Source organism: Bufo bufo, chromosome 2 (genome assembly GCF_905171765.1).
Source record: "Bufo bufo chromosome 2, aBufBuf1.1, whole genome shotgun sequence".
Taxonomy (NCBI): domain Eukaryota; kingdom Metazoa; phylum Chordata; class Amphibia; order Anura; family Bufonidae; genus Bufo; species Bufo bufo.
This window is the reverse complement of record NC_053390.1, coordinates 341,610,998-341,631,905: the sequence shown is the minus strand read 5'-3', so window position 1 is coordinate 341,631,905 and position 20,908 is coordinate 341,610,998. Positions and strand designations below refer to the sequence as shown.

The window sequence follows — 20,908 nt, the reverse complement described above, 5'->3', positions numbered from 1 at the left end:
CCCTTTAGGTGTTCCTCAACAGTTAATGGCAAATGGAGATGAAATTTCAGAATTTAAATTTTTGGTAACCTTGCCTCACAAAAATGTAATATAGAGCAACCAAAAATCATATTTACCCTAAAAATAGTCCCCAAAAAAATGCCACCTTATCCCGTAGTTTCCAAAATGGGGTCACTTTTAGTGAGTTTCTACTCCAGGGGTGCATCAGAGGGGTTGAAACAGGACACGGTGTAAATAAACCGGTCCATAAAAATCAGCCCTCCAAAAACCAAACGGCGCACCTTTCACTCTACGCCCCGCTGTGTGGCCGTACATTAGTTTACGGCCACATATTGGGTGTTTCTGTAAACGGCAGAGTCAGGGCAATAAAGATACAGTCTTGTTTGGCTGTTAACCCTTGCTTTGTTAGTGGAAAAAATGGGTTAAAATGGAAAATAAGGCAAAAAAATGAAATTTTCAAATTTCATCCCCATTTGCCAATAACTCTTGTGCAACACCTAAAGGGTTAACGATGTATGTAAAATCAGTTTTGAATACCTTGAGAGGTGTAGTTTCTTAGATGGGGTCACTTTTAGGGAGTTTCTACTCTAGGGGTGCATCAGGGGGCTTCAAATGGGACATGGTGTAAATAAACCAGTCCATAAAAATCAGCCCTCCAAAAACCAAACGGCGCACCTTTCCCTCTATGCCCCGCTGTGTGGCCGTACAGTAGTTTACGGCCACATATTGGGTGTTTCTGTAAACGGCAGAGTCAGGGCAATAAAGATACAGTCTTGTTTGGCTGTTAACCCTTGCTTTGTTAGTGGAAAAATGGGTTAAAATGGAAAATTAGACAAAAAAATGAAATTCTCAAATTTCATCCCCATTTGCCAATAACTCTTGTGCAACACCTAAAGGGTTAACGACGTATGTAAAATCAGTTTTGAATACCTTGAGGGGTGTAGTTTCTTAGATGGGGTCACTTTTAGGGAGTTTCTACTCTAGGGGTGCATCAGGGGGCTTCAAATGGGACATGGTGTAAATAAACCAGTCCATAAAAATCAGCCCTCCAAAAACCAAACAGCGCACCTTTCACTCTACGCCCCGCTGTGTGGCCGTACAGTAGTTTACGGCCACATATTGGGTGTTTCTGTAAACGGCAGAGTCAGGGCAATAAAGATACAGTCTTGTTTGGCTGTTAACCCTTGCTTTGTTACTGGAAAAAATGGGTTAAAATGGAAAATTAGACAAAAAAATGAAATTCACAAATTTCATCCCCATTTGCCAATAACTCTTGTGCAACACCTAAAGGGTTAACGACGTATGTAAAATCAGTTTTGAATACCTTGAGGGGTGTAGTTTCTTAGATGGGGTCATTTTTGGGTGGTTTCTATTATGTAAGCCTCGCAAAGTGACTTCAGACCTGAACTGGTCCCTAAAAATTTAGTTTTTGTAAATTTCTGAAAAATTTCAAGATTTGCTTCTAAACTTCTAAGCCTTATAACATCCCCAAAAAATAAAATATCATTCCCAAAACAATTCAAACATGAAGTAGACATATGGGGAATGTAAAGTCATCACAATTTTAGGGGGTATTACTATGTATTACAGAAGTAGAGAAACTGAAACTTTGAAATTTGCTACATTTTTCCAAATTTTTGTTAAATTAGGTATTTTTTGGTGCAAAAAAAAATAATTTTTTGACTTCATTTTACCAGTGTCATGAAGTACAATATGTGCCGAAAAAATAATCTCAGAACGGCCTGGATAAGTCAAAGCGTTTTAAAGTTATCAGCACTTAAAGGGACTCTGGTCAGATTTGCAAAAAATGGCCTGGTCCTAAGGTGTAAAAAGGCTGTGTCCTTAAGGGGTTAAGCAGACTGTGATTGTCTATTGTTGTGACTTAGATGAAGATCAGATCACATTTTATGACCAATTTGTGCAGAAATCCATATTATTCCAAAGGGTTCACATACAGCTGGACAAATATCAGTGCACCCAACAGTTTTTTTGTTGGCTGGATCCATGCTAATTCCCTTTATAGTCAACGGGTTCTTGCAGTGAATGGCAGTAACGAGCTAGGCCGGATCCAGAGAACTCTGCCACACGTGTGAAACTAGCCTAACTCAATTACATCTATACATTGTGAACCTTTTCATTATGAGAACCTGGTCATGTGACCTTAAATCTGACCAGCAGCCCAGAACTTTCTATAATATGCAAACAGGAACTTGTGGGGTAATTTATCAAACTGGTGTAAAGTAGAACTGGTTTAGCTGCCAGTATCAACCAATAAGAATCCACCTTTCATTTTCCAAAGGAGCTGTCAAAAATGAAAGGTGGAATGTGATTGGTTGTTATGGGCAACTAATCCAGTTCTACTTTACATCCGTTTGATAAATGACCCCATTGGTTTCTCCCTGTAGCTGACTTCCTGTGAACTACAGAATGACATCATCAAATCCTTCCTGGCAGCTCTTCTTCCCCTCCCCTTTCCACTCTCCATGTTCCTCTGTATATCCCTGTATTGTGTACAACATATAATGTCTCCCCATCTAAAAGACTAGGAGTGCAGATATATACAGTAGTCTGTCCATCAAGTTATAATATTAATTGGTTTGGCAACAACCATTGTATGCTTTAACCATAGCAACTTGAGTCTATAACTGTATGGAAAACTGGTGTTCTAGGGCTGTAGTGGGGTTAATGTACTGTAAGAATCACTGATGGATGTGGTTCCAGCATTGTTCTGGCTGTAATTTCTGTTTCCTCCGTGAACTGATTATAGAGATGAGTGCAGGGAGGGGATAGAGAGGAGCTGTCTATGATTGGACACAGCGATTCACTGACCGATCAGCGTTAGTGTGGTTAGGGGGGTCCTGAAATTGATAACAGTCACAGTGTCCATGGACATCTTTAGACAGCCTGACTTAGGAACTGACCCTGTTGACACTGAGATCCTCTATGTTTCATCCTAAATTGGTTGTGTCTCATGATAAATCAGACCAACTTTCTATCTTTTACTACCTCCTATACTGTGCAGCAAGGTGAGGCATACTGTACACGTACTACAAAATATACAGCAAGTTACTGATTAGGCTATGTTAACATCTCCAGCTGGTAAATGTGCTAATATGTTCTGGCAGAGGACCGGAGTTAAAGTATATGGCATAGCCGGGCACCACTGCACACCGACGGTATTTGTCCATCGGAAAGCCGCCATTTATGCCATAAACCCGCTGGATCTCATTGTAGTTAGGGTACTGCCACATGGTCAGTTTTCTGAATGCAGTTTTGGAAGCCAAAATCAGAAGGGAATTATAAAAGGAGAGATAGAGTGTAAAGGACAGATACAACTTCTCCCCTTGTTTTAATTCATTCCAGGTTTTGCCTTCCAATACTGCACCAGGAAACCTGATCGTGTGGTGGTACCCAGACAGGGAATTCGGTGCTGCCTGGCGTTATACGACAGTGTCCGACTATGCTAGATAACTCCAGTAGCCTGTTCCTCTGCCAGAACAGACTACAGGATTTAGTTGCTGAAGATAGATGTCAGTGTCTTCGCCTTAGGCCTCATGCACACGACAGTGTTTTTTCACTGTCAGTGAATTGGCTTCAGTGGTCCGTGTCCGATTTTGCTTCAGTTGTGTTTTCTTTGTGTCTTCCTTTTTTTTTGTCTGACAGGGGGGAAAAAAGGAAGGTTAATTAAAAGTGTAATTTTATTGCACCAAGGTCTTGTAGAAAAAAACGGACACGGATGCGGACACGGATGACATACCAGTTGTGCATCAGTTTTTTTTGACTGACTTATTGACTTGAATGGGTTCGTCATCCGTTTTCCACTGACAAGAATAGGACAGGTTATATTTTTTTGACGGACTGGAATCACGGATAACGGACGCGGAGAAAAAACGGAGGACTATCAGTTTTTTTTAACAGCTCCATAGAAATGAATAGGACCTCCGCTAAACTGTGAAAAATGACGGAACGGACGCGGATGCAAACAACGGTCGTGTGCATGAGGTCTTACACTGAAGCTTGCCATTGACGTAGTTTCCCAGAGTAGTCACTAAGATTATCAGTGTTATGTCTCCCTACACAGTCTGGTCACACCTGGTAACACCCACGGGGCAATCTATTCATACATTTCTGCAAGGAATAACAGAGAAACAGAAAAATTCTGTTGCTCCTGAATTATTTTGTGGGGAATACCAGTATTTACTAAAACAGACATGTCTAGAGAGGTGACAGGTCCTTTTCCCATGTGCATAGTCACCTAAAAGCCAGAACATGGAATTGTCATTACTGCACTTGGACAGCTGCTAACCTAATTACATGCCTAGTGTACCCTTATTATATATGCATGAGCCACGTGAGATGACAGTTTAATAATGATCCTATGACTTATTTATTCTTTTTCTTTTTCTGGATGTAGGATCCTTTGGCCAGCACTGATATCAATGGCAATGACTATGATCCTATGCCTCGCTATGATGCAAGCAATGAAAACAAGTAAGAAATAATGACCATCTTTTGCTTTATTCTCTTGAATGATATGTGCAGTAGAATAAAATACCAAATACCATAACTCGGTGTAGTATGTACTAATCCATTCACCCTCGTAATGAAAACAGCGTACAAATCCTGTACTAAGCCAGTTTCAGATGACTAGACTGGGGTACAGAAGCCCCTCCTCTGCAGTTCTACCGTACATAAGATCCCTGTAGAACCCTATGTTCAATAGTATAGAGGGGGGTCTGGGAGCTTTAATACAGATGCTAAATTTAGGCCACTTTGCAAACTTCTGATACTGACCTTTAAAGCAAATTTCAGTGCTTTCGGAAAGTCTTCAGACCCTCTTACTGTTTTCACATATTGTTATGTTGCTGCCTTGTGCTAAAAATTTAAGTTCCCCATTTTCCCCATTATTCTGCACTTAATACCCCATAATAAGAAAGTGAAAACAAGAATGTTCGAAATCTTTGCTAATTTATTGAAAAGAAAAAACTGAAATCTTGCATTGACATAAGTATTCAGACACTTTACTTTAGTTGAAGCAGCTTTGGCAGCTACTTTAGCCTCCAGACTTTTTGTCATGCCACAAAGTTTGCACCCCTGGATTTGGGAATTCTCTGCCATTCTTCTCTGCAGATCCTCTCAAGGCCTGTCAGGTTGGATGAGGACCATCGGTGGATAGTCATTTTTAGGTCACTCTTTGTTCAGTTGGGTTCAAGTCAGAGCTGTAGCTGGAGCACTGAACGATATTCACAGAGTTCAATAAGAATCTCTCTGTATTTTGCTCCATTCAGCCTTCCCTCAACTCTGACCAGTCTCCCAGTCCCAGCTGCTGAAAAACACTACCACAGAATGATACCTCCATGCGTCACTGTAGGGATGGTATTTATTGGGCAGCTCCTGGTTTCCTTCAAATATGATACTTAGAATTGAGGTAAAAAAAGTTCAATCTTGGTTTCATCAGACCAGAGAATCTTTCTCACACTCTGAGAGTCCTTTTTTTGCAAATCTGTGTTTTACTGGGAAGAGTCTTCTTTCTGTCCATGGTGCAGTAAAGGCCAGATTGGTGGAATTGTTGCAGTGATGGTTGAAGTTTCTCCCATCTGCACACAGGATCTTTGTAACTCAGCCAGAGTGACCATTGATTACTTGGTTGGTTGGTCAGCCAGCTCTAGAAAGAGTCTTGGTTGTTCCAAAATATTATGGAGGCCACTGTCCTCTTGAGAACTTTCAGAGTAGCAGAAATTTTCTTTAGATCTGTGCCTCCACACAATAATGTCTCTGAGCAGGTGGTTCTTTTGTTGTTCTTTGTCGGTTGTGACTTGTTATCAGTGATATGCTTTATCAGCTATGAGGCCTTATATAGACAGGTAGTGTGTTTTTCCAAATCACGTCCAATCAGCTAAATTTTCCAATAGGTGGACTCAAATCAAGGTGCAGAAACATCTCAAAGGAAAAGGAAGGGTGGGGGGGGGGAGGGGAGAGGAAAGGGAGACAAAAACAAGGGGTCAAACAATAAATACTTTGTTTAATATGCTTTCTTAAAATTAGGAAATGTTATTCCTGTGATGACTCAACAGGTTATAATATATGCTAACTTCCATGTATAATGGTGATGTTATCTCATTTTATATTTTTTGTTAAACTTGTATTATTTTGCTATTATATTTGTTAATAAAACAAAAATTTACAAGAAACATCTCAAAGAGCTCCAGAGCATCTTACTAAGGTCTTATTCACACGACTGTGTGGTGCCTGTGCTGTGGACCGCAAATTGCAGTCCGCAGTGCATGGGCACCGACCGTGGGGCAGCCACATACAGATCACGGACCCATTCACTTGAATGGGTCCGCGATCCTTACGTTCCGCAAAAAAATAGAGCAAGTTCTATCTTTTTGCGGTGCAGAGGCATGGAACGGAACCCCACGGAAGCACTCCGTAGTGCTTCCATGGGATTCCGTTCCGCATCTTCGGAATTTGCGGACCTATTCAAGTGAATGGGTCCTCATCCATGATGCAGAATGCACACGCCTGTGCCCCGTGTATTGCGGACCCGCTGTATGCGGGCTGCAATACGGCAACAGAGGGGCAACAGCCATGTGAAAGAGACCTAAGGCCACTTGCAAACCAGCGGTTTTGCTGGATCCATCATGGACCAGTAAAATTGCTTCCATCATAATAATACAACCATCTGCACCACATTGCGGACAGAAAAATGCTGCTTGCAGTGTTATTCTGTCCGTGATGGGGATGCAACCAAATGGAATGGAATGCATTGTGGTGCACTCCGTTTTGTTCGGTTTAGTTTTGTCCCCATTGACAATGAATGGGGACAAAATGGAAGCATTTCCCCTTATGACGGATCTCAATAGCGGAAAGGAGAAGAGCAGATGTGAAAGTAGTCTAAAAGGTCTGAATAATTATCCATGGGAAATTTGCAAACATTTCTCAAATTTTGTTTTCACTTTCTCATTACGGGATTTTTATTTTATTTTAGCATAAGGCTTCAACATGCAAAATATGAAAAAAGTGTAAGGGTCTGAAGACTTTCCAAATGTATTGTATCTCCACAAAAAAAATGTAAATATATTTTTATAGTTAACGGTGTGCTTCCCTTTAGTTGTACAGTGCAGTTCTTCTCATCAATACAACGGAAAATTTGCAGAATCCCAACAGGTCCCATTAACAATTTCCCTTAGCGACATCTGCTGTGCATGTATGGCAGTTGTGCGCAGGAGAAATATTGCACATGCTCCAGAGTTGGACCCGCTCCATATGCAGTGGGGTGTCAGCTGTGTTACACAGTTGACACCTGCTTACAGTGACCAGAATCAGAGATAGGTGCATTGCCTGTGGTCAGGGGCCTTCCTCTTTTTCCCCCTAGTAGCAAGCCTTGTAAAGATTCCCAGGCCTTGGTGTAACAACATAATAGTAAATGTATAGTACAATCTATCTTGATACGTTAGAGCTTGATACATTACATAGTCAAGTGCCAAAAAACAACCTTTCCAGCAAAAAGATAAGCCTTCATATGGCCATGTCGATGGAAAAAAAATAAAAATAGTATCTCATGGAAGGTGGGAAGCAAAAAAAAAAAACAAAAAAAAAAAACCTAATAGAAATGAGGTTAAAAACAGAGCCTAAAATGTATATATTTTTTAAATCACAAAATACTGCTTGTCACGTGTCGGGGCCCAAGGCAGACCTCCGGGACGTCTTGCATACAGGACACAGGCAAGATTCAGACCAGGGACCAACAGAATACTTTATTACACATGTAATAAAGGAACATGACAGTACAATATATGAATGTTAGACTATAGTGGTAGAACTACCATAGAACCAAGTGTACTGGCAGACCAGAGGTAAAAACACAGAGGGCAGAGAGCCAGTGAGCCCCGTTCTTCACAGAGCCCCTGGTGGTGGGGATGAACTGGGACAAGGGCTCACTGGTTGCACCTCCACTCCAGGAAAGTCCCGGTACACTTGGCCCCTACCTTCAGAGAACCACACTGATGCAAGCACCAGTGGAACAGACAACAGAACTGGAACCCAAGCAAATACAGACATGGATCAGACAACAAGACAAATGGGAACCAGCACAGAAGCAGATGCCTGGACCCCAAGCGGGATGGAAGCATGGCGGCTTCAGGCAGAGCTGCACACAGACTAGAGATCCTCCCTCCGGAGAACCCAGAAGCCCTCTCACAAAAGCAGGACAAACACAGGAACAGAAGCAGTAAGGCATAGACAAGACAGACAAGAAACGGACTATAACAGAAGTAGTTTAGGACTTCCCGGCTATCAGACGCAGTTAAAGCACTGCTAGGCTACACAGGGAACAGAGTGGATCCAGACAGAGAACAGGCACAGAAGAACAGGCAAGCAAGGCATGGACAAGGATAACAACTAGGGATGATCAAATCGACTTCGGATGAAACATTCGCATAAAACTTCGTATTTAATACTGTATGGAGCAGGAGCTCCGTACAGTATTAGAATGTATTGGCTCTGATGAGCCAAAGTTATTACTTCGCAAAGTCTCACAAGACTTCGCATAATAACTTCAGAAATTGATTTATACTGTAAAAAACATTTCCTTGAACTCGGGTTTGGTTCCAAGGTACCACTTGGAACTGAAACTGAGTTCGGCTCCATACAGTATTGAAACTAAGCTCCTGCTCCATACAGTATTGAAACTAAGTTTTATGCGAATCGACTTCGGATGTTTCATCTGAAGTCGATTCGCTCATCCCTAATAACAACATAAACATCATACAGGACAGGTACAGAAGATCAGACAAGGACATAAGTTCAATGCATTACCAGGTGACATCACAAACCAGAGCAGATGGCAAAACCCCCTGGGTCAGCAGCAAGGGCCTACACCCAGTAAGGCACAAGACAGACTGACCCCTGGATGAGCAGCAAGGGGCAACACCCAGCAAGGTAGAAGAAAGACTAACCACCAGCCCCACAGCTCACAGGTAGAAATAGCTGCATAACAATGCCACCTGATAAGCCACACCCAGGGACAGACCAGGGGAAGTTAACCCCATCAGAACCAAGAGTACCAGAACCATAGAACATGCTATCACAAGTGTAGCCAAACTCAGTCCCTATTCACACTCAAGGCCGCAGCCAGCACGCATCGCAGAAAGTGCATGCAGCCAGCCTACACTGCACCAGAGACAGGAACCACAGATATGCAGACACGGAAATCCACTAACACAGGCCACAGTTCACACACTACACTGCAGCCAGCACGCAGTACCAAGCAACTAGCATACACAGGTGACAGCCTGCAGCCAGTACGCGAGAGAGCCTGCAGCTAGCCTACACGGCAACAGTGCCAAGAACTGCACAGAGATGCATACATGGGGAGTACACTCAAACACGGGCAGAGTTCACTCAAGACACCGCAGCCAGCACGCAGCCCCAAGCAACCAGCATACACAGGAGTCAGCCTGCAGCCAGTACACAAGAGAGCATGCAGCCAGCCTACACAGCCAAAACTGTCACGGTGAACCACACCGTGACACTGCTAAGAATGTTCTTTTGTCATCCAGCCTTTCCATCATTTTGACTAGTAACTTTTCGTGTTTATGTAGGGAAAAGTCTCTTGTTTTTCTGTTACTGCATAAGTAGTCAGATTTTTAAGTCATGAGTCGTCAGTTGTCCTACACATGGATTTTAGTAAGAAATGAATGAGTAGAGCTCTTAAGGCACTGTTTGTAAATGCTGCAGGATAGTATTATTTTTGTAAAAAAAAAAAGTGAAAAAAATGTCACATGCCGAAACTAAATTCCTCAAAGGGGACCTGTAATCTCTCCTGAAATGGCTGTTTTAAATAGCTACTTGCATTCCCCATGCAATAATAATTCTGGAGCATATTTCATATAACTCTGTGTTGTCCATTCTGCTGTTTTTCCTACTACACATTTGTGAATCAACTGACAGCTGGGTGTTGCCATCCCCCTCCCCCTGGGTTTTACCGTTCTCTTACTTTCTCCGGATGGTAGAAAGATTGCGACATTGGATTTCAGCATGCATCATTCTCAGTGGAGAGAAGTCACTTCCATAGTAGTCTGGCTGCAGTTTTCTCCCCAATCGGAGCACATGCGAGTTTGGCCAAGCATGTGTGCGTGGGGGTCGGCTCCAAAGTGTGTGGCCAGCCTTAGTGTTTAGAACTGGGTTTTATTTCTGCTTTTAAGTTGTACAGACTTTGAATGAATTCATCAATTGCATCAAGTTTCTTTTTGTTTGAACCTCAGACAGCATGAATCATTTAATTGTTCTTATGACTGTTCTTGTCAGACAGGAGCTTTGAAGTGTCAGGCGTTGGCTTTCTCCTGGTATTATCAGCAAAATCAAAACAATCTGTCTGGGTTTGATCACAAGTATCCAATGCATCTATATGATGAACATCCTGCAAAATGTGTTTGCAATATTTTTTTGAACCAGCAAGTCAATGCGGTGCAGGAAATGTGTTCTTCATAAATCCTCAAGGGTTTTAGAAAGAGGACAGAATCAAGCTCATCATTTAGGTTACAGTACATTGATCCATTTTCATCCCCAGCTCTGCTCTATGAAGGTGTACAGCACTATTGGCTCATGGACATCTGTGGGTTTTCATGTCATATTAGTGAATGGGGGGGGAAGGGATGCAAATGAGCTCTTAACAAGCTCTGCCTCTAATGCCACCAGATGTAAGGCAGCTATCCTATAAGTCAATGTTCATCTCTTAAAATAAGCCTTGAGACATGACTTGGATATTAAATAAGCCAGTACCTCATCTGCAGACAGCTGTTTCAGTGTGATTGCCCCTCATCAGTGCAGAGCAGAGAGTACTGGCTTAACTGGGTGAGAGGCCTGTGTCCGGGTCAGGGGGGAAACTAACTCTCCTTAGGGAGAGAGCACCTTAATCAGTGTGAGGAGACTTATAAGCCATACATGATCCTCTGGAATTCTGGGAGGGAAGGGATGCAAATGAGCTTATTTTAAGAGCTGAACATTGACTTATAGGATAGCTGCCGTACATCTGGTGGCATTAGAGGCAGAGCTTGTTAAGGGCTCATTTGCATCCCTTCCCTCCCAGAATTCCAGAGGAGCATGTATGGCCTATAAGTCTCCTCACACTGATTAAGATGCTCTCTCCCTAAGGAGAGTTAGTTCCCCCTTACCTTATATTAGTGAATGGAAATGTATAAGAGGATGTTTACACAATGGATTTTGAAAATGTGCTGAAAAAATCATTGCGGAATCCACGTGTGTTTTTGACATGTGTCTTTTTCAAACCAATGCTTGTTCGTTTTAATACCATTGCTGCATTTTCATCTGAAGGTTTTTGGCGTGGATCGACACCAAAAAAACATGCGAAAAATGCACAAATAATGCATGTTTTGCGGTGTGTTTTTTAGCTGATTTTAAGACAGAAATGCTCCAAAATTAGCGCCAAAAAACTCAGTGTGAACTGGCAGGTGCCCCCACACTTGGCAGATTTCTGCACTGAAAATTTATGTGGTTGCTACCAAAAAAACATTCTGAATGAATGGATCTTATTTGCAGTCGCAGAAATTTTCTCCAACAAAATCTACAACGTGTGAAGGCACCGTAATAAATCTGTCCATTTGTTGTGTTAATTGTTATAAACATATTTCTGAATATTATATATCACAGTGCTCTTGCTCCATAAACACAATCCAAATACCATATTTTTTGCTTTGAACGAAACCCCATAGATTTTAAAGGAGGAAAATAAGAAAAAAAAAATTTCAGCAGACCTCAGATCAGACCCCTAGTCTTCATCAGGCCTAAGTTCAGACCTCCTAATCTTGATCAGACCCCCAATCTTTATCAGACCTCAGATGAGATCCCCCAGTCAGACCCCCAACATTTATCAGACCTCAGATAAGACCCCCCCCAATCAGACCCCCAATTTCAAAGATTTTTTGAAAGTATTAAAAAAAAGAAAAACTATATAAATTAGGTGTTGCTGTAATCATACTGCCCCGGAGAATGAAGAGTACAAATCAGTTTTGCCACATAGGGAATTCCGTAAAAACAAAACCCATAAAACTATGTTGGAACTGCGTTTTCTTCCAATTTCACACCATTTGGAATTTTTTCTAGCTGCCCACTACATTGTATGCAATATAAAATGATACCATTACAAAGTGCAACTTGTCCTTCAAAAAACAAGCTCTCATACAGCTATGTGAGTAGAAAACTAAAAACGTTATGGCTCTGAGGAGGCAGGGGGTGAAAAACTGAAAATTGGCCGGTTAGAAAGGCGATCATTGATATTCTGAAGTCTCTGACGTCTAATCTTATAAGATTATCAAAATGTTTGAATTATGGAAGGTCATGATAAAGCACTTCATCATACATATAATATGTATGTATCTGTATTGAAAAGGTTTTCAGGCAGATCATTTTGATAAAGAAATGGCTAAGAAAGGCTTTATAATAACAATGGATCATTAGGCTACTAACATACTGGCGTTAAGCTTTTCCAGCAGGCTCTTCTGGTAGAGGAAAAGCCTGCCAGATCCGTACTACCGTTTGCACACGTGTGCTGCCGGAAGCCCTCTCGGCCCCATTCACTATAATGCCGAGAGGCGTCCGGACAAAAACCGCAGTGTGCAGCCTGCCGGTAAAGCTTAACGCCAGTGTGAAAGTAGCTGTCACGGTCTCTGTGTGGTTCACTGTGGCACAGGTTCCATGTTGCTCACTTTAGTGTTCTGGCGTACTGGCTGCGGTTAATGCCGTGTATGCTGGTTGCCAGGGGCTATGTGTGTGCACATGCAGCAGTCCTTACAATGTATTTGAGCATGGAGCAGAAGGAAAATAAGACATGGCAAACTGGGCTCACTATGTGCAGTATTAATATACTGTACTAATGCAGGTAAAAGTTCATTGTGTATGCTAGGCAAATCTCCCAATGTATATGGCCAAATGCATATATATTTTAACAACCAAGCTGTTAAAGAGTGTCCTTGAGGAGTATGTTTGGCTTGGATGTTTCAGGATACAGTTGCTTCCACTGTGTTAAAATAGAGAAGTTAATGATTTTCAAGGATTTGATCCTATAGACAAACTATAGACCTATTCTAGAGCGGCAGAATACGGTATATCTTATCTATAAACTGATCACCCATGGGCTGCTTGCAGGGGCGTAGCTAAAGGCTCTTGGGCCCTGGTGCAAGAGTTCATCTTGGACTTTCCTTCCCTCAATTCTTTGTGGCCAGGGGCAGGGAAGAACATTGCCTTCGTGCTGCCTGAGGCAAAAATTTAAACGGCACCCCCAATGCCAAATTCTTGACCTAACCCCTTCCCTCTAGCCAATGATGTAACTTGATCAGCATGCACTGTCTGTAATACCAGTGTTTTCTTATGTGGCACAAAGGTCTTTGGGCCCCCTCAGGCTCCTGGGCCAAGTAGTGACTGCTACCTATGGCTGCTTGAAAGTCATGGGGAATTGGTTTTCCCTGCAGTTGACCTGTTATTATTTAGTTCCTAGATAGTTAAACTGGAGCTACACTTTAAAAGGAATGTCAGAAGATATCTATGGTAGGGGTCCTGGGTGTGGATCCCCACTTCTTTGTAGAACTAAAGGAGTCTGTGTCCATGAGACATCCACTGAAGTCAGTAGAGAGCCTGACGGCATAGATCAGTGATACAGGACTTTCCAATCTATGAGCAGGTGCATGGAAAAGCCCTTTCATTCTGGTTGTTGTTGGGAGTCCTATTTGTTTTAAATGGCTTGACCTGTAAGAAAAAACTTTTGAACCAAAAAAGGCATGTTAAGAATATGCACTACCAGTAAGTCACTCTGGGACATGTGCGGTAATCCTGGGTGTGACAATGATTTCTTCAACTACTATGGTATTTCACTGCAGAGCCAAAAGTTTACTCTAATTTCCCACAACTTGGCAGGAGAAGCACGGACCTTGTCAGCGGTATAGGCAAGTACTGGAATTTCACTCTCCTCAACTGGAGACAGCAGTCAGCTGTGGATGAAGTCATCTCTGCTATGTGAAGCATTTAGCCTTTGTGCTATACTATATGTAATGCTGACCATTTTTAGTAATCCCTTATATGTGGTTTTGGCAAGGCCCGTGAAGTGTGCTTTTTGTGAAATTCTGGTTCTTATTAATTCTAGTGTTTCACATCACATATGGAAGGCAGAGTTTTCTGGAATTGACCCTAACTGAGTTTCCTGAAGTTCTTCATGTGGTTTCCTGATTTTTTTTTTTGCTTTCAAACACAAATCATTCTCTCTTGTGTTTCACAACTGTTATCTATTGTGGTGTAACATTTAGATAGCTGCGTGTTTTTTCTTTTTGAGCTTAAAGTGTTTTTATCATATTAGCTATAGATGTGTGGAATGCACAGATGGCTAGAGTACACATTATATCTTCATAATCCACTCAGTCGTATTAGTTTTATTTAAAAGGTTATTCGTGAGGTATAGATAATACTCACTCTTTTGAAGCTTTGCTTGTGTTTATCAGTCCTTTTATTTTTCGTATAAATAAATCGCTATAATGCATCGTAATCCTGAGAGCTCTGAACTGATTGCTACCCCACGCTGCGTGACGTTTCGGGGGGACACGCCCCCCTAATCATCTATGCCTGTGGGTTGTAACCATACAATACAATCTCTTTCCATCATCATCATTTCACATTTACATATATTCATTAATAGCTTCAGTTTTCACAGATGTACATAAAATATTTATGTTGCATTTAAAACCAGTTACTGAGATGCTGATCATAGAAATACACATTGGGACAGATTTATGATTAGCTCAAGTCAAAATAATGGAGTGAAAAAGTCGCAAATTTGTGCACAATCGCTAAAACTTTTATTGGCTCTGCGCTATGCTCGCCAGTTTTCAGAAATTGGGTGTGTTTTCTTATGTAAATGAGTCTCTAGACAGATTTACTACAAATTTAAAAAAGTCGCAAAAAATTGCGCAATTTCACTCCAGTGAAGACCATGCTTATCTTATGCAACTTTTTAATAGAACATGTGACTTATTCGTAAAGACGTGCAACTTTTGTAAAGCCGCTTACTGAAGGATAAACTGCTACAGTCAAACCATATTCATCACAGTATTAAAGAACCATTAATAAATCAGACAATATATATATATATATATATATATTAATAAATCAGACTTAGCCAAAAGTGACTTTGGACATATGTAAAAGTAGAGTAAGATGTAAGTGTAATGATAAATCTGGCCCATTATATCTTGTCATGTTTTAAGGAGAAGGGCTTGCACGGTCTGTAATATTATCTGGGCCATTAAACAGATATTTATATAGAAATGGTTGAATACAGTAAAGGAAATAGTAATGTAGTAAAATGGTGTGGCAGGGTGCAGAAAGTTGTCAACAGGCCTGCGAGACCAAACATTTTGGTGCACCATTTTAGACGCCAGTCTTAATAAAGCCCTGCACTGGCTTTGGATCCGCCGTAGTTATGTAGAAGCGTCGGCTTCTACATAACTTCGGCGGATCCAGTGCCGCTTCTAAATATAAGACAGCTTCCTAGCTGTCTTACATTTAGACCATTTTCTACTCCAAAAACAGGCATGGAAAATAGTAAATGAGACAGGCCTTCTGGCCCATCCCCTTCCCTGCCCTTGCCACGCCCACTTTTTTAGACCTGGCGTGAGCGGGGAAAAGTTGCAGATTGTGACGCACAGGACCTTTGCGCCACAATCTGTGCCAGAAATATGCCTAATTTTGGCGTATTTCGGTTTCATAAATGAACTCCTTTGTGTCCTGTAATAGCTAGAATTTTTTGTACATCTAGAAAGTTGATCACAAAGGCTTGAAAAACACATGCCATTCATGCAATTATGCCTTGAAAAAGATCCATCAGTCTTTGCCATCAGATTTGGGAATCATGGCATGGCCTAAGACACAAATTATTTAAAGGTTATGGATACCTTCAACTGGTCTTTATTAAAATTATAGCTCAGTTGTTATCAAAGTGTTAAATATTTAGCTATAATGAGTGTTTATGTGCTGTCAGGAATTCATAGATAAGGGATACTTAAGAGCCATCAGGGCTTCTATCTGAACAGAAATCCTGCTACTCTGCAAATACACAGAGACTGACATCTGTATAGAAAAAAGGGCTACATTTTTAAAAATAAATAAAGACCAGTTGAATAAAATGATTTGTAGCCCAAAATTAGTGGCAATAAAGTCTCACAGGTGTCTGTAGCATTTAAATCAACAAATTATGATTACAGTGCATTTTGCAAAGTCTTCAGACCCTTACACTTTTTTTACTTTTTGCCTTTTGCTAAAACAAAAAAAAAAGTTCTTCCACATCAATCTGCTCTCGAATATCCCAAAATGAGAAAATGAAAACAGAATTTTAGAAATGTTTTTAAATTTATTTATTGAAAAATAGAAAAACTAAAATTTTGCATGGACATTGAAATTTAGCTCTTCCCATTTCCCATTTCCCTTGAACTTTGAAATATTTCTACACCTTGATTGGAGTTCCCCTGAGGTAAATTGGGTTGATTGGACAGGATTTAGAAAGATACACCTCTGTCTATAAGTTCCCACAGCTAAAAATGCATATGAGAGCAAAAACCAAACCATGAGAAGGACAGAACTGCCTGTAGAGATCAGACAAGATTGTGTGGAGGCACATATCTGGCGAGTGGAAAAAAAATTTGGCTTCACTGAAGTTCTCAAGAGCACAGTGCCTCCATAATTCTTAAATGGAAGAAGTTTGTAGAAACTAGGACTCTTCCTAGAGCTGGCTGCCTGGCCAAACTTAAGTATAAGGGCTTTGGTAAGAGAGGTGACCAAAAACCCAATGGTCACTGTCTGAACTCCAAAGATGTGTGCAGATGGGAGAAACTTCCAGAAGTTCAACCATTAGTGCAGAATTCAATCAATTATGGCAAAGTGGAAGAAGGAAGCCTCTCCTCAGTAAAAGACACATGAAAGTTAGAAAAAACACACCTAAAGGATTTTCACACTGTGATAAACAAGATTCTCAGTTCTTATTAAACCGAGACTGAATTTTTTGGCCTCAATTCTGAGCATCGTGTTTGAAGGAAAACAGACACAGCCCAGTACCATCCTCACAGTGAAGCATGGTGGCGGCATCATGCTCTGGGGGGGTTCTTTAGTGGCTGGAACAGGAAGACTGGTCAGAGTTCAGGGAAAGGTGAATGGAGCAAAGTACAGAGATAATCGGCCTGTGTAAAGGGGCCCCAGCAGGGGCGTAGATATAGGGGGTGCAGAGGTAGCAGTTGCTACTGGGCCAAGGAGCCTGAGAGGGCCCAAAGACCCTTGTGTCAAAAAAGACAACTGTGTTATAGAAAGTGCATGCTGGTCAAGTTACACCTCTGGCTGGAGGGAAGGGGTAATGCAAGAATTTGGCATGGGGGGTGCTGTTTAAATTTTTGCCTCAGGCAGCATGAAGGCTATGTGCTTCCCTGGCCACAAAGCACTGAGGGAAGGGGGGCCCAAGCTGAACCCTTGCACCAGAGCCCATGAGCCTTTAGCTACACCCCTGGGCCCTAGATCACCTGATGAATGAGTGAAACGCTTGTTCATCGCTTGAAATAAATGTTGGTGCGGTCAATCATAGTTTCTGGGCAGTAGATTGTGCGGTGTAAACCGCGATCTGCTACAGAGAAGCAATGAGTCTGTATGAGGACAAGCAATAGCACTAGCCATGAAAGCTGCATGTAAATGCAGCTCTTCACTTCCACTGACAGCAGGCAGTTGTCAGGAAGGAACGCTTTCTTCCCAACAAACGCCTGCTCCATCTTGCCATGTAAACACGCCTTAAGAAATGTTTTGTCTGAAGAAAAGAAAATGAAAGAGGATACAGTCATAGGAAGCACATTAACCACCTCCGGACCGCCTAACGCAGATTCGCGTTCCGGAGGTGGCAGCGCTGCGCACAGTCACGCATATACGCGTCATCTCGCGAGACGCGAGATTTCGCTCCAAGCCGGCCCGCGCATGCGCATCGCGGGCCGGCAAAAGTTAAAGAACAAGTTAGTCACCAGCCTGCCAGCAACGATCATTGGCTGGCAGGCTGGCGATTTTTAAAAAATCCAATCACAAGCCATATAACAGATCATATTAGTAAATATGATCTGTTATATGGCTTGTCTGCTCCTGTGCTGGTCCTTTTCGTCGGTTGGATCCAGCACAGGAGCAGACTTCACAGTGAGTAGCACCAACACTACACCTTAGCCCCAGATCACCCCCCTGCACCCCAATTAACCCTTTGATCACCCCTTTGATCGCCCCTGTCAATCACCAGTGAAAGGAAAAAAAGTGATCAGTGTAAACTGTCACTTTTTTTTTTTCACTGGTATTGGCTGTTAGGTTTTAGGGATAGTTTAGGCCCCTTGGTTAGGTAGTTAGCGTCAGTTAGCGCCCACCCCACCGCACCGCAGTCACTTTTATTCGCTGAATAGCGTATCGCTAATCAGCATTTGTACTTTTATAGTATCTGTAAGTGATCAAAACTGATCACGGTCAGATCTATAATAGTATTAGTGTCACTTTAGTTCGCCCTCCACCCAAAACGCAGTGTTTGCCCGATCAGGCCTGATCGGTCGCCCACACGTGCGTTCACCCACGCCCGCCCCACCGCAGTGACAAAAAATATATATTTTTTGATCACTGCACATTCATTTTACACGCACTGCGGCGATAAAAAAATCAGTTTTGATATTTTTTATCAACCGCAGCGGCCTCCGGTACTTCGCTAGCCTCCCCTTTGTAAGACAGGTTTGCTTTTTTTCTTGGGTAGTCTCAGGGAATACCCCTAAATTTAGTAGTCCAAAATGTCAAACAGGGGGTATTCTTCTGAAGAGGCCTACAGGATTCTGACCCAGTCGGATGAGGAGTGGGAACCCTCATCTGATGAATCTAGCGGGTCAGAATATGAACCTGTGGAAAGCAGTGGCTCTCTGACCCAAAGTTCGGACGAGGAGGTGGAGGTCCCTGGCAGCACCAGGCGTACCCGGCCCCATGTCGCTAGACCACAGGTTATGCAGGATCCGCTTCAAGAGCAGCAGAGTGGGGCTGTCGCTGCCGGATCACGTGGTGAGGCATACACCAGCAGCGCAGCCCTCCCTGGACCTAGTACCAGCACTGCCGTACAACATGGTGACGTGGCGAGCACCAGAAGGGCAGTTGAAGCTGGTACGGTGGCACGTGCACTAGTTACCCCGTCGCAGCCACCGCAAAGACAGGCCCGTAGAGCCCCTAGAATCCCTGAGGTGCTGGCAAACCCTGATTGGCAGTCACCAACTTCAGCCGCACCTGTAGTTCCCCCTTTCACCGCCCAGTCTGGAGTTCGGGTTGAGACGGCTCAAATCGGTTCGGCCCTGGGATTTTTTGAGCTGTTCTTGACTGCGGAGCTCTTGGACTTAGTCGTGGCAGAGACCAACCAGTATGCCACACAATTTATATCCGCCAACCCGGGAAGCTTTTATGCCCAGCCTTTCCGGTGGAAACCAGTCCAAGTTTCCGAAATTAAAATTTTTTTGGGCCTTCTCCTCAACATGGGCCTGACAAAAAAGCATGAATTGCGGTCATATTGGTCAACGCACCCGATTCATCACATGCCCATGTTCTCTGCTGCTATGTCCAGGGCACGATTTGAGGCCATCCTCCGTTTCCTGCATTTTAGCGACAACACCACCTCCCGTCCCAGAGGCCACCCAGCTTTTGACCGGCTCCACAAAATTCGGCCCCTCATAGACCATTTCAACCAGAAATTTGCAGATTTGTATACCCCCGAGCAAAACATCTGCGTAGACGAGTCCCTAATACATTTTACCGGGCGCCTTGGCTTCAAACAGTACATCCCAAGCAAGCGTGCCCGGTATGGGGTCAAATTGTATAAGCTCTGTGAAAGGGCCACAGGCTATACCCACAAATTTCGTGTCTATGAGGGAAAAGATCAGACCCTGGAGCCGGTCGGTTGCCCTGACTACCTGGGGAGCAGTGGGAAGACAGTCTGGGACTTGGTGTCACCCTTATTCGGCAAGGGGTACCATCTTTATGTGGACAATTTTTACACAAGTGTGGCCCTCTTTAGGCATTTGTTTCTAGAACGGATTTGCGCCTGTGGCACCGCGCGAACTAGTCGCGTGGGCTTCCCCCAACGGCTTGTAACCACCCGTCTTGCAAGGGGGCAGAGGGCTGCCTTGTGTAACGAAGAACTGCTCGCGGTGAAATGGAGAGACAAGCGTGACGTTTACATGCTCTCCTCCATTCACGCAGACACGACAATCCAAATTGAGCGAGCAACCCGTGTCATTGAAAAGCCCCTCTGTGTCCACGACTATAATGCGCTCATGGGAGGGGTGGACTTCAATGACCAGATGTTGTCTCCGTATTTAGTTTCCCGCAGAACCAGACGCTGGTATAAGAAGGTGTCTGTATATTTAATTCAATTGGCGCTGTACAATAGTTTTGTTCTCTACAGTAAGGCTGGGAGAACACGATCTTTCCTCAAATTCCAGGAAGAGATCATCGAGAACCTCCTTTACCCAGGAGGTTCCGTGGCCCCATCCCCCAGTGTAGTTAGCCGTCTACACGAGCGACATTTCCCCAGTGTCGTTCCTGGTACCTCAACCCAACCGTCACCCCGAAAAAGATGTCGTGTCTGTAGCAGGAGTGGAATAAGGCGTGACACCCGCTATTTCTGTCCTGACTGTGCTGACCACCCTGCCCTATGCTATGGAGAGTGTTTCCGGAAGTACCACACACAGGTACACCTAGCATAGGGATTGCATCTCACAGGACAGGCACACAGGGCTATTAGGGCCCTTTTACTCTCAGCTGCTGCAAACCTCTCCTTTCACCTGGGATAAAGTGCATAACGTACTTCGCC

The 20,908-nt window shown here is 43.0% G+C and overlaps 1 protein-coding gene across 3 annotated transcripts in view; it reads left to right on the top strand.

Moving 5' to 3' along the window:
- PCSK5 (proprotein convertase subtilisin/kexin type 5) overlaps window positions 1–20,908 on the top strand; it is a 468,004-nt gene that overhangs the window by 147,755 nt on the left and 299,341 nt on the right. For all 3 annotated transcript variants that reach the window (XM_040417061.1, XM_040417063.1, XM_040417062.1), the window contains exon 5: window positions 4,415–4,491. In XM_040417061.1, coding sequence (XP_040272995.1) covers window positions 4,415–4,491 — 77 coding nt within the window. The remainder of the gene's footprint in view (window positions 1–4,414; window positions 4,492–20,908) is intronic.